This window comes from Pristis pectinata, chromosome 3 (genome assembly GCF_009764475.1).
Source record: "Pristis pectinata isolate sPriPec2 chromosome 3, sPriPec2.1.pri, whole genome shotgun sequence".
Classification (NCBI taxonomy): domain Eukaryota; kingdom Metazoa; phylum Chordata; class Chondrichthyes; order Rhinopristiformes; family Pristidae; genus Pristis; species Pristis pectinata.
Genome location: NC_067407.1, coordinates 44714448 through 44727979, shown reverse-complemented (window position 1 = coordinate 44727979; position 13532 = coordinate 44714448). Strand labels below are relative to the sequence as shown.

Genomic DNA, 13532 nt, shown 5'->3' with positions numbered 1-13532 from the left:
CCAACAATGCCCACAAAATAACAATTGAACTTGACATCAGAGATTAAGGCGACGGCACACTTCGGGGAAAATTCCAATTCCTGATTTTGATTTGATTGTCTGATACAGAGGATTGAATTCAGCTGCGATGGCCCCTCTCCAGGTTTATGTTCCTATGCTGAGGTGTGTAGTTGCTATGAAATCATATTGTAACATGAATCAGTGCACAGAGGATGATAAAAATATTAGCCTTCTGAATGTATATGATTTCTCCTTTTTTGGCCAATATCCAAATCCTTCCATTAATGTATTACTGGAATGTTTTAATAAAAGAGCTAACTTGTTTTCCACTTAAAAAACTGAAATGGACTGCTGGGTAAAAAAAATCCATATATTTTTATTGAAGGAATACCCTAATCTATTGCCATTGCTTCTTCTTCAAAGGAAAGTGAAATCCAACCTTTAACCAGCAGACGCAGCTTTGTGATAACACTGGAAACAGTTCACCTTCTCTCAATAGGTACCTTCCAAAGACTTGGCACTATTCCAGAAATGGTAAGCTGGGCAGGACAGGGCAGGGCTTGATGTTTCGCAAGAGCTGAGTTCTATTCTGAATGATGGAGCAAAGCCTGTCTGATGACAGAGGGCTGGGCTCTTGTACACGTCTGAATCACATTGGGAGACTGATCGCAATTTATTGCGGGAGATTCTGAGATGCGTCAGAATTAGTCAGGCAGAGAGGCAGTATAAGTTCACTTGGTGAACACCTTACTGAACATTTCTTCTTCTACAATAATCAACGCCAGTGAAAATTGTTGCACGGACTGAACTCCTTGGTGAAAATGAATGCATTCTTACTGGCACTGACTGGTTACAGCTTTATTATTACGTTATCCCATGTATCTGGCACCTATGTTTGGAATGGTAGAAGATACGTAGGTAGGTGTCTACACTTAATTCTCATTGGTTGTAACATATTAACAAGAATTTCAAGGTGAGTGAACTGCAGATAGTTAATATACAAAAATGCTAGAATATTATGATGTTTAAGCTGAACTGGTTATAAGTTATTGAATCTGTGCTTCAAGTCATTTTGTCGAATAGGTAAATTATAAATTGTATAATCTTTATTACTACCTGGCATTTTAAACAAGATTAAGTCCTAATGCCAAATTTCAGCTTTTATTCACAAGGGAATTAAAAAAAGGAAAAACTGTACAAATTACTTGGGTTAAAATTCATCTTCAGTGTAAAGAGAAGCATCCTTGTTGTTCTTTCAATCGTTAATGAAAATGCATAGAATTGAAAACACAAACTCTGATATTAGTTCAATCCACTAGTAGGAAAGAGCAGTGGCCATTCATTTACCATTTACTTAAACAATGTACATTATTGGGGACCTGCCAGTCCCCAGTTTAACTGGGGATGTTTCAAGATATTATGCATCACAGATAGGCAGATATTTTTTTTAAAAAAATGTATATATACTGAGAACAAGTACATCAAGGATAGAACTCCATAGCAAAAGTTACAAGTCCTATCCATTGCTGGATCGCCCAGTACACAATGGTGTGTCAAAGCATCAGATCCAGTATTTAATGACACATTCATCTGCAGTTAATTGCAATATATTTCTACCTTGCGAGGTGTATTTCCAGACTCACTTTTATTACCTTATTCACCTCAATAAGCTCCTTCTACATGTCCTGGGTGATGTTATGACACTTCAGTAAGCTCTGCCTACCCTGCCAGTGTGCTGTTATTATATTTCACTTGGGTAGAGGAATGGCTAGAGTAGCAGCACCTGTGATGAGTGGAAGATGGCAAGTGCAGACAGCTTCCTCAGGAGGGCACAGCCGACTTACAGGCTGCGTGGACCAAAAGTCACTCTTGAATCCACCTGGCTCGTACCACAAGGATATAATCAAAGCCATGAAAACTCAGATCATTACTGAGATGCTGCAGTAGGGATTCAGGAAACTAGAAACAGCTGGCACTCTCAAAAACAGAGTCTCAGGGAGAGTTTCCAGCATCTCTGCAGTGCATTGCATCCTGCTCAGCCTCACTATAGAAACCTCAACAGAACATTGGACAAACATGACCAAGGGGAAGGATAGGACAAGGCAGGGTACAAGTGCCCTCCCAATATTCCACAGCAGGAGATGCGAGAGATCAGCTCTTTCCTCTGGGACTCTGGTGACCTGCTTGTTCCCCTGTACTGATAACGTAAACATACCTCCTCTGATTAACATTACTGGCAACAGTCCTCACTGACCCCCTCGATTCTATGTCAGAGCCCCGCTGACGATGTGGGAGTGCTGCAACTGGTTAAAGATGCATGGGGGTGATAACTCTTGTGGTGGCTGCTTATTTCAGACACTGATCTCCAAAGGGATGGGGGATTCTGATCTGTGATGTTTGATGTCAACCAGTTACATAGAATGGGTTTAGATCAAGACAGAGTCTCCAAACCACCTATAGGCTTATTTTAAATGCATGATTGGTGACGATCGGGTGAGCATTGTTAAAATTACTGACTGCAGCAGAATGATGGGATTCTTATCTTGGGCATCAGTTGGACAACATGGCTGGCTGCATTTTAGGCATTGTGGGAAAGGCTGAAGATACCATCTGTGTGCTGTAATCATGCTACAGCTGAATCTTGCCAGTCTGGCACCAGTCCAAATTTCAAAGCAAATATGCTTGATACTTTGTAGAATAATCAGGTCGTCAGTTTTATCTGGGGTGATGGAGGGGCTGTTAGACTCAATGCCTTGGAACAGTTGTGATTCATATCACTGTTTCCTCCCCATGGTGTGCCTCAGAGAGCATCAGTTATAGATTTGATAGCTCTTCCCCCCCCCCCCACCACAGTCGTCCCTTGTGCTCAATTTTTGGACCCTTTGGGGCGAGGTACCAAGATGAAAACCACACTTCATCACAGAAGTTTCTAGATGGAGGAAAAGAATCAGAGAAGCTTCAGTTAAGACAGCTCCCAGCTTTATAACTATCATTTCATCTTTCTTTACCAGCTGGTGAATCGTAGAACTTGAAATGATGAGCTGAGGGAGTCCAACAGGCTAAAGAGCAACAATGTTGGGCCAGTATATCTAACCCACCCTTCATCAGCTTCATACCCAGCAGTAAATGTTGCAATATGCATCACGGGATGAAGCCTTGTCTACCCTACTGAATTCCCGCAGTCCATCAGTCTCTCCCTCCAGCAAAACCCACACTGCACCCATCTCACTGGCAAAGCAGGAGCGAATATTGCTAGTGTTAAAGGCACATCCCCGAGAAAGTTTCTCTTCCCCCTAACTTGGCAGGCAACCCTGACATTCCAATACTTTATTGTGAAAGAATGTTCAGGAATATGGGAATAAAAATTTCCTCACTGCAATTCTTGCCTATTGTACATTTTACCAATAGAGCACGAAGGTTTTTAACCTACATTATGAATCTTAATATTTAGAATGCTACTCAGTAATGCTATTAAATTCAGTAACCCATTTTGATCAAATCCTGATGCTACAAGTGTAATAAAACCCTCTTTAGATTGAAAATCCTGAATAGCAGGGGAAAGAAGATGCATGTGGGAGTAGTCTAGTGGCCCCCAGAATATATCCTCTCGATCGGGCAGAGCAGAAACTGGGAAACATCGGGCAAATTTGAACAGGATTCAACTGTCATGGGAGATTTTAATCTACATACTGATTGAACAGAGAAGAAGAATCTGTAAGGTGAGTCAGGGACTGCTTCTTAGAACAGCATGATACCAAACCTACCAGGGAACAGACAATTTAGATATGGTCATGAGTAATGAGGAAGGAGTCATAAGACATCTTGTGGTTAAAGTTCCTCTCAGAGATAGTGACCACTATACAATAGAATTCCAGATGCAGTTTGAGGGTGAGCACCAAAGGATCAAAACCATCATCTTCGACTTCAATAAAGGGCAATTATCAAGGTATGAAAGTGAAGTTGTCCAAGGTGGACCTGGAAAATAAGCTAAGAGACAGGTCAGTAGATGTACAGTGGCAGATAGTCCATCAGCTTGTCCATAATGCTCAGCAGGAACTTATCCCAATTAGTAAGAGAGATTACATGAGAAAGAGAGATCATTTATGATTAACAAAGGAGGCCAAAGATAATATTAAATTGAAAAGTAGGGCATACAAAGTGGCAAAGGCTAGTGGTAGGCCAGAGGGCTGGGAGGTTTTTAAGATCCAGCAGCAAAAGACTAAAATGCTCATAAAGAGAGAACATTTATTTTGAGGGAAAGCTTGTGGACATTATTAAAACAAACAGTAGGAAATTCTATTGATATATAAAGAGCAAGACAACAGCTAATGTAGGTGTAGGACCTTTAGAGAAAAAGCTGTTGAATTAATTACAGGAAACAGAAGTTGCAAATATGTTGAATCTTCTTTTGGCATCAGTCTTTACTGTGGAGGACACTGGAAACATACCCAACAGATGGGCTAATTTCAAATAACTGGGAGTAACTTGTAACCATCCCAATCACAAGGGACGAAGAATTAGAGAAAGTCACAGGGCCAAAGGCAGACAAATCACTGCGACCTGATGACCTGCACCTAAGGAAGTGCTGCTCAGATGGTGGGCCCATTGATTGGATTATTTTTTAAAAACCTCACTAAACTTCAAGAGGTACCAAAAGATAGGAAAACAGCTAACATGACTCCCTTGTTCAAAAAGGAAAGACAGGACAGGGAACTATTGACTAGATAGTTTAACACACATTGTTGGAAAGATGTTAGAGTTAACAATAAAAGAAGAAACAACTAATCATTTAGGAAAGCTGAACCCTCTCTGAATGTTGCTCCCAATTTAGATAGTCTCCCTCCCACAAGAGATAGTTGGGATACCTGGAGAAGGGAAGGGAAGCAGAGGGCAGTGCTTATTTCACTTGGCCTTTCTGACTTGTCTGCCCCTGAGGTTTCCAGGCTCCTGGCTGAAGACTGGATTCTGAAAAATATTTGAATTGTTCTCCCCACAGTTCCTGAACCAAGCTCAGGGCTGAGCCTGGTGCCCCATTCCTTCCCATATTCTCACTCAGACAAGGCTTCCATCCATTCAGTGATCCACGTGCACTGACAAGTCTCAGTGGACCTGGAATCAAGCTCACCAGAAGTCTTCCACCAATACAAAGACCGGGAGATTCCTCACTGCCAGTGGTGTGGTGAGGGACCGGTGAATGTACGAGGGATGGGCAAGCAGGCAGTGAGAAGGTGCTGATGCAGTCACAATGTTCAGTTCCATTCTCACTCCTCAGTAAACGTAGTAGCCCCCGGCTGGGTGCAGAAAGACTAAGCCAACATTCAGGCATAACTGATAAATGTCAGCTAACGTTTGTGCCACAAGGTGCCAGGCAATGACCATTGTCCACAAGAGAGAGTCATAGAACATTATAGCGCAGTACAGGCCCTTCGGCCCACAATGTTGTGCCAATATTTTATCCTGCTCGAAGATCTATCTAACCCTTCCCTCCCACATAGCCCTCCATTTCTCTATCATTTGTGTGGCTAAGAGTCTCTTAACTGTCCCTAACGTATCTGCCCCACAACCTCTGCCGGCAGTGCCTTCCACGCACCCGCCACTCTGTGTAAAAAGTGTACTTCTGACATCCCCCTTATACCTTCCTCCAATCATCTTAAAATTATGCCCCCTCACGTGAACTATCTTCGCCCCGGGAAAAAGTCGCTAACTGTCCACTCGATCTATGCCTCTTATCATCTTGTACACCTCTATCAAGTCACCTCTCATCCTCCTTCCCTCCAAAGAGTCCAACCAGCTACTCTTGACATTCAGTAGTATTACCACCACAGGTTCTCCCACCATTAAAGTCCTGAGATTAAGACTGACCTGAAACTCATTTAAGTTAGCCACTGAAATATTGTGGCTACAAGAGCAGGTCAGAGGCTGAGTATCATTTGACGACTGGCACACCTCCTGACGCCCATATCCCTCCCAGGAGGGAAAAGGAATGTAATGGGACACTCCCCATTTGCCTGAGTGCCACTCCAATAACATTCAAAGTTCAAAACAGTCCAGGACTAAGCAGCCTATTTGACTGGTATCCCATCAGATAGCCTGAACATTGGTCCCCTCCATCACTGGTGCACAGGGCTGTAACGTGTACCAGCTACAAAATGCCCAGGCAATTTGTCTCATCCCACAACCTCTACCGCTGAGAGGGACAAGGGCAGCAGATGCATGCTTGCAGGTTCCTCGTCACACCATCACCGTTCTGACTTGGAAATGTCTCAGACTTGGTCTAAATCCTGGAACTCTCCACCCAACGACACTGTGATGGCCCCTTCATCAGAAGGACTGCAGCAGTTCAAGGAGGCAATTCACTACATCTCATTCTTGGGGCAGTCTGGGAATTACAATAATTGGGGGCCTTACCAGTGATCCCCACATACAAAACAAAAACACTCTTGGTAACATAAGTGCATATTCTTCTTTCTTTAGTAAGTTACTATTACCAATATTGTTGTGCTGAATATAGATGCTGATTTGAAAAGGCAATGTATTATTTAGTAATTCACATAACTGCAAATCAATACATACCACCAGAAGTCAGAGACTTCACTGCAATTGCAAAATGGTTATTGCTCCTCCCTGTTTTTTTAAAATCTCTCCTTTGTGTGGTGTCAGCCCTAATGATATAGGTATCAGATATCCAATACACAGCAGCAGTTCTAGACAAGTTCAGAAGCCCATTTGATGAATTGAAGCTCAGTAAATAACATTTCTCTTCACTTACCTCAGCACTGGTCAGAAACCACAGGGACAATTCCACCCAGGCACATACCAGTCAATTGCTGAAAGGTGAAATCAGTGTTCAATTAACTGCAGCCTATGGTGAGCACCTGAAAGGTGTTTTGTAAATAATCTGTCCAGCACCAATTGCTTAAAGGAAGCAGACCTCAAGCAAACACAAGGTGCTGCACTTAAATACCTGTAAAGCTAAAAAGATAATTGTGGATGTTGTTTAAAATCCATGGTTATCCTTTAAACATCTTATTATTTGAAATACCTTTATTGTTTCTTGCTTTTTTGGCACAGCAAACAGCACCATAGTTCAGTCTCCTCTACTAGTAGCTCAATGGCAAACTCAGCGTGGAACTCAATCATTTGGACAGATAGAGTTGCTGCAATCCAGCTGAATGGAGGGAGAGGACTATAAATAGTCCATTTGCGTTCCTCTTGCATTTACATAGCACCTATTACATTGTCTCAAAGCACAATACAGCTGATGAAAAGTTTCTGAAGTGTTACAGCTGTAACAGAGCATAATCTATGTGCTCCTATCACCTCAAAGTGGTCCTTCTGCTCAGACACCACTTCTAATGAGCACATGTGATTGGGTGCAGGAGGGGGCAACCTATTCATTTTACTGGCGCTAATTGGATACTGGAATCAGGAAGGCAAGTTTTTTTTAAGGAATTCTTTTTCATGCCTTTCAAGATTTTCAAGTGGTTTGATATGTTTTGATTAACTTTTATTTAAAAATAATTATTTCCATCAATCTTAATCATTTTAAACTTAATACCAAAGCCTTTTGTCAAAGTCTGTGAAGGGCACTGGGGATTGGGGTGGGGTGGTCTTGGCTCTTAACATTGTGCTGCCCCAGGCCTAGTTGCCATGAAATCATGATGATCCACTCTAAGAGGCAAAGGCGAAGCAAGATTGCCGAGTCCAGGCAGGCGGTGGTAGGGGGGAGGGCTATCTCATCCAGCAAGATCCAACCCACCAATACCTCACTATAGGTAGCACATCTCAGTGTTTCTGATTTTGCTGTACACATGTTGAATACTTTAATGCCTGTTTTTTTTCCCAAGCTGCTATGTTTTTGTTAAACCATTTTCCAAAGTCATTGTTTATAGGGACACAGATCTTAAGACAAACATTTGGAAAACTTTTTTTCGTGAACTGCACCATGAAATCTCATACTGAAAAAGTTATGACAGGATGAAAGTAACAAATTGTTTGGAAATTCTTTTTCTTCCTTAATTACTTATTCATGAAGACAGTGACCCTGCATTATGTTATCTGCAGGGTATATACAGTAAATGCTAGGGTGCTAAGGAATGTTGATGAACTGAGGGACCTTCGGGTTCAAGTCTGTCATTCCCTGAAGGAGGAAAAATATATAGATAGGGTGCTGACAAATGCACGTGGCATGCTTATCTTCATAGTTCAAGACACAGAAAAGAGAAATTGGGATGTTATGTTGGAACTTTACAAAACACTGGTTAGGCCACAGTTCTGGTGGCAACACCAGGATGTGGTTGCACAGGAGAGAATGCAGAGGAAATTCAGTAGGATGTTGCCTGGATTGAAGGACTTTAGCCATGGGGAAGATTGGACCAGCTGAACCAGTTTCCCCTTGAGTGAAGGAGGCTGAGGGGTGACCTTTATAAGAGGCATAGATTGAGCAGATAGTCAGAATCTTTTTCCTATGCTGGGGTATCAAAAACATGGCGGCATAGGCCTTGGGTGAAAGGAAGGAATTTTAAAAAGGGGATTTGAGGGGAAAATTTATTTCTTACACAAAGAGTGGTTAATATCTGGAACTTGCTGCCAGAGGAGATGGTGGAATCAGATACAATCACAATGTCTAAGGGACACTTAGCCAGGCATTTGAAAAGGCAAGGCGCTCGAGGATATGGACAAAATGCAGCCAAATGGTATTGTGTAAATTGGCAAAAAGGTCAGCATGGATGTGGTGGTCCGAAGGGCCCGTTTCTGTGCTGTACAAATTTATTATTCTATATTGTTCCTTTAATATACCAAGGGGCATCATAGCAAAAAAAAGTCGTCCCCTATACTTTCCACCTTTTAAGTACATCCTCAAGCATAAATCTATTTATAATACTGCCCATGACCTCTGGTTTATCAGGACAATCAGGGTCAAACATAGTCAGACACACACTCCCTCTGTGGTTTGCAGGTAATATTTTTATGATGGACAATTAATTGGCTGTAACTGTGACCACAGGGCTGTTGCTTTGTGCTCGTGAGTAACCGTTTGCAGCAGGGTAGGGCCATGATCCATCAGCCACGGCAGAAACAGAGTTGCATGCCAAAACAAGCCTGGAGAACTCCTGGGTAAAGACAAAAGGAGTGCTTGTGTAAAGCAATAAGGCCTAGATCCGACTTGCCTTTCCCAAATGCTGAGTGCTGATTCTGAGTCCAGCTTTTCAGTAGTTTCTGAAGAAAACAGCTTTCAAGACTTTAAACTGTCCTTTTCTATGCAACAAGTTGTTTGCGGCTGTGCAAAGATGAAACAGAGGCAGAGTTTACAGCAACTGAAATATTGGTTACTGTATTGATTTAAATTACTGTGTCTTCTCAGACAGGATTGGTGCTATTAAATTGATGGTTGAAAATTGAAGTTACTCTTGAAAACCTATGGGCTGTATGGTCTAATCTGATGTCTGCTTACCACTCACCTTGCAGCTGTGACCATGACATGCAGAAACATTGGCATCCTGGCATACTCATGCCAGAGTTTAGTTAGCCAACTCCATGGCAGACTCCATGCCTCTTGTCCATTATGAGCACGTGTGGAGGTCACATGACCAGCATGTGTGCATGTGCTGACGGCCTTACTTCCATGGTTTTGCAGGTATTTGACACAGAAATCCTTGATGTTTCTTGGCTGTATCCTTTCATGGCTAGGAGCATGGCTTCACACTTAGCCCCTTATTGTAAAAAAAGGACACAACTGAAAAATGTCACCATGGTTGCCATGTCATTCAACAGGGAGGAAGCAGGAATATGAAACATTTAAATTTTTTTTAAATTAGGGCTACTTTCTACCTTTAATCATTTGGCCAAAATGCCTGTCTTTTTTTTGGCAGAGGTTGTGGGGGCAGGTACATTAGGGACCTTTAAGAGACACTTAGATAGACACATGAAAGATAGAGAAATAGGGGGCTATGTGGGAGGGAAGGGTTATATAGATCTTAGAGCAGGACAAAATGTTGGCACAACATTGTGGGCCAAAGGGCCTTTACTGTGCTATAATGTTCTATGTTCCCTTGGGCTTACGTTGTTTATATAATTCAGATCCTCCATCCCAGACCTGGGATGAGCTTGGGATCCTAGGAATGGCCCAGGATCTCACTCAGCCGTAGGCCTCACACCCCACAGCACTTGTTGTGGTGAAAATTCCCAGCACAGCCTGTCGCTACAGAGGGTGAGAGATTCCAAATCCCAACTGCATAGTGAAGGACGAACTTCGCCAGCAAGCTGGTGGGCAGGAAGTCGCTGGCTCAGTGTTCGGCAAGCTGCTCTGCTGATCTGGACATCTTGTGACTGAAATGAAATAGATCTTGGAGATTTTACTGTTTTTTGGTGGGCACTGGAATTTGAGGAGCAATCCTAATCCTGGATTCCTACACTGTTCCCATATACTTTCTCCACCAATTTAATCCATTTTTAAACATCAACATAGATCTGACAGAGACAAAATGATTTGATCCCATCCCCAGATGCTCACTACCTGGTAACTACAATGGCATTTTCACTTTTTGCAAAAAACATCGAGTGTTTCAGTAGCACAATTAGCAGAACTACTGCCCAAAGCTCCAGCGACTCGGGTTCAATCCTGACCTCCAGTTCTGTCTGTGTAGAGCCTGCATATTGTCTCCGGGACTGCGTGGATTTCCTCTGCTGCTATGGTTTCATCCCACATCTGAAAGATGTGCAGTTTGGTAGATTAATTGGCTTTAGGGTGTAGTTGACTGGTAATTGATGAGAATGTAGGGTGAACAGATGGATGCTTGATGGTTGGCATGGACTCAGAAGGCGGAAGGGCCTGTATGACTATGGGAAGTATAACTCTAGCCAGGATTTCCCAACCAGTGCCAAGTATCAGGTTTCTGGCTGAAAACTAATGCAAGACATATTAAGTTTGTGTGCATATGTGCTAATACTATTCTGGCACGGTTCTTGAGATTCATCAAGTTAGCAAGTCAAACTCCAAGCCTGCCTATACTGCCTCCAAAGGAGGTGACAGCATCCCCTTAACACAATTTGGTGTAATGTTGAACCCCTTTCCCTGCTCTAACCACTTCCTTGGAGGCATTCTTAAAAAGACAGTCATCAATTTGTATTTCCAGCACCATTTAATCAGTACCAAACAGTTATCACTTTTGTCTCTACTCACAATTGGTTTGAGTCTTCCTGAATTCAGTGGTAATTATAAGAATCTCCATAGGCAGGAAGAAATCTAATAGATGAAATACAAGTTTTGGATATGAATCATCTTTCACTTCAGTACTGCATTGGACACAATCACATTAAGTGGGCAGAGAAGAACTTACACTGACTGCAGTGGACTGCTGGAAAGGCCAAAATTAAGAGGATTTAAGATGCTGAAAAGCACCAAAATAATTTGAAAGAAATATGAGCAAAATATGGTTGTGTTTCTATTTATAGTGACATACTTGAAGTGCTTGTTTGCACAAGAGAATGATACCTTGAACCTTACTGAAAGATAACTTCAATTACATTTCCATTGTATTCCAAGCCAGTTGTTTGCTGGCACACATTTATCAGATTCCTTATCTTCAGCAGAGTTTTGCTCTGTGTACTTATCGTTGTGCCATGCAGCAATTCCCAGTTTATGGCAACACTTCTCTACATAATCCTTAGTTCCACTTTCCAGTAACTGGTGCCTTGCCCATTAGAGCCAAATCTGCATTTGTTGATCACTCTGCAATTGCTTAGTTCACAAAATCTGGAAGTTCCCTTCCGAATTTTTGCATTCCAAAGACATTTTAATGCCTGCTGGATGTTCTGTCGTAACCTTCTCACCTAATGAATTAATGCGCAGGAACTCTTAAAGCCAAGTGCCTGCCTCAGTGCACTGTCTGTCATCCTACTGGGGAGACAGTGGTAGACATTGTTGGATGAAAGATTTGCAGACCTGCAAACCCACAAAATGAAACATACTTATTGCTGACTCCACAGAAATGTATCCAGCCAACCCAATAATTTTATTGTGGGTTTGGTTCAAACTGTCTAAATCCAAAATTAGCTCCAAGGCATAATCACAAAACATAACTATAAGAATTTTTCACCTTTAGTGTCTGCACGGTAATGTGGTGAAGTACACGGATTAAATGTTTACAGTTTCCTAGTGTCAGAGGTAAGTTTTTTTTTAAACACAGAGAGTGGTGGGTGCATGGAACGCACTGCCAGCAGAGGTTGTGGGGTCAGATACATTAGAGACATTTAAGAGACTCTTAGATAGGAACATGAATGATAGAAAAATGGAAAGGCTATGTGGGAGGGAAGGGTTAGATAGATCTTAGGGCAGGATAAAATGTTGGCACAACATCATGGGCCGAAGGGCCTGTACTGTGCTGTAATGTTCTATGTTCATTTTATTCAACTTCTATTCCATTTACACACAATCCTTCTCTTTTGCTGCCCAACAATCAAGCTCAAGAATCCCTTCCCTAAACTTCTCTGCTGTCCACCTTCCTATTCTTCATATTATCATTAGAAATCACCTCCTAGCAAACTTTTGATCACCTCTCTCAATGTTGCAATTTATTAGGGAGTATTGCTGTTGTGCAATGATTAGTTGGACAGAGGAAAGGGCGATGAAGAATGGTTTTGGGAGGGAATTCCAGAGCTTTGGGGATTGGCTGCAAAAGACAGCTGTCAGTGGAGCCAAAGGTGGACAGAATAAATTCAGAGTGCTTGACAGGTCAGAATTACAGAGAGTTGGACAAGATCATAGAGTAGGGAGGGGAGGGACAATGCAGGAAATTGAAAACTAGGCTGGGAATTATAAGAACTCAGGCAGACCTTAACTGAGGGGTTAGAAAGCACAATGGGTGAACTGGAACTTGTATGTATTAAGGTACGAGCTGCAGACCTTTTGATTACCTCAAGTTCACAGAGTAAAACGAAGGCCGCTGCCAGTAGTGTGCTGGGATAGTTAAAGGCAATAACAGATGAGAGTTACAGCTCTACATTTGCTGTGCTGGGGCAGAGTTAGGCAACATTACGAAGTTGGAATTAAGAGTCTTATTCATGGCATAGATTTAAGGCCCAAAACTCAATTCAGGCTCAAACATGTGAATGGTCTGGTTTGTTTTCAGACAGTTACTAGGAGAGTGATGGCGGTTAGGGAATGGAGTTTATGACCTGGACTGAAGACAATAGCTTCAGTCTTCTGATTATTCAGTTGGAGGATATTTGGGAGGCAATATGTAGGAGGGGGCCAAGAACATGCCCCTTGGAGGATAACAGCGGTAACAGTATGGACCTGGAAAGTGGGGCATGATGCCGATATTGTAATCAAGGCAAATCAGTGTGAAAGATTGGATAGGATAAGAGAGGAAGAAGAATTAAGTGTTTATCATCTTTGAATGGAAAAATAAATAAGACCAGGCTTTTAACAAAAAGCAATGAAATGGTGCAGGATCTGACTGCACTTTGTTAGTTTTCTCTGGATTCAGAAGTGGTGTCAGAAAATTGGGAACATTATAGCATTGTTTAAA

The 13532-nt window shown here is 42.1% G+C and overlaps 1 protein-coding gene across 1 annotated transcript in view; it reads left to right on the top strand.

Annotated features, from left to right (window-relative positions):
• Positions 1-692: 692 nt before the first annotated feature.
• LOC127568273 (laminin subunit gamma-2-like) overlaps positions 693-13532 on the top strand; it is a 59927-nt gene continuing 47087 nt past the window's right edge. Inside the window, exon 1 of the mRNA XM_052011834.1 lies at positions 693-918. Coding sequence (XP_051867794.1) covers positions 822-918 — 97 coding nt within the window. The 5' untranslated portion in view covers positions 693-821. The remainder of the gene's footprint in view (positions 919-13532) is intronic.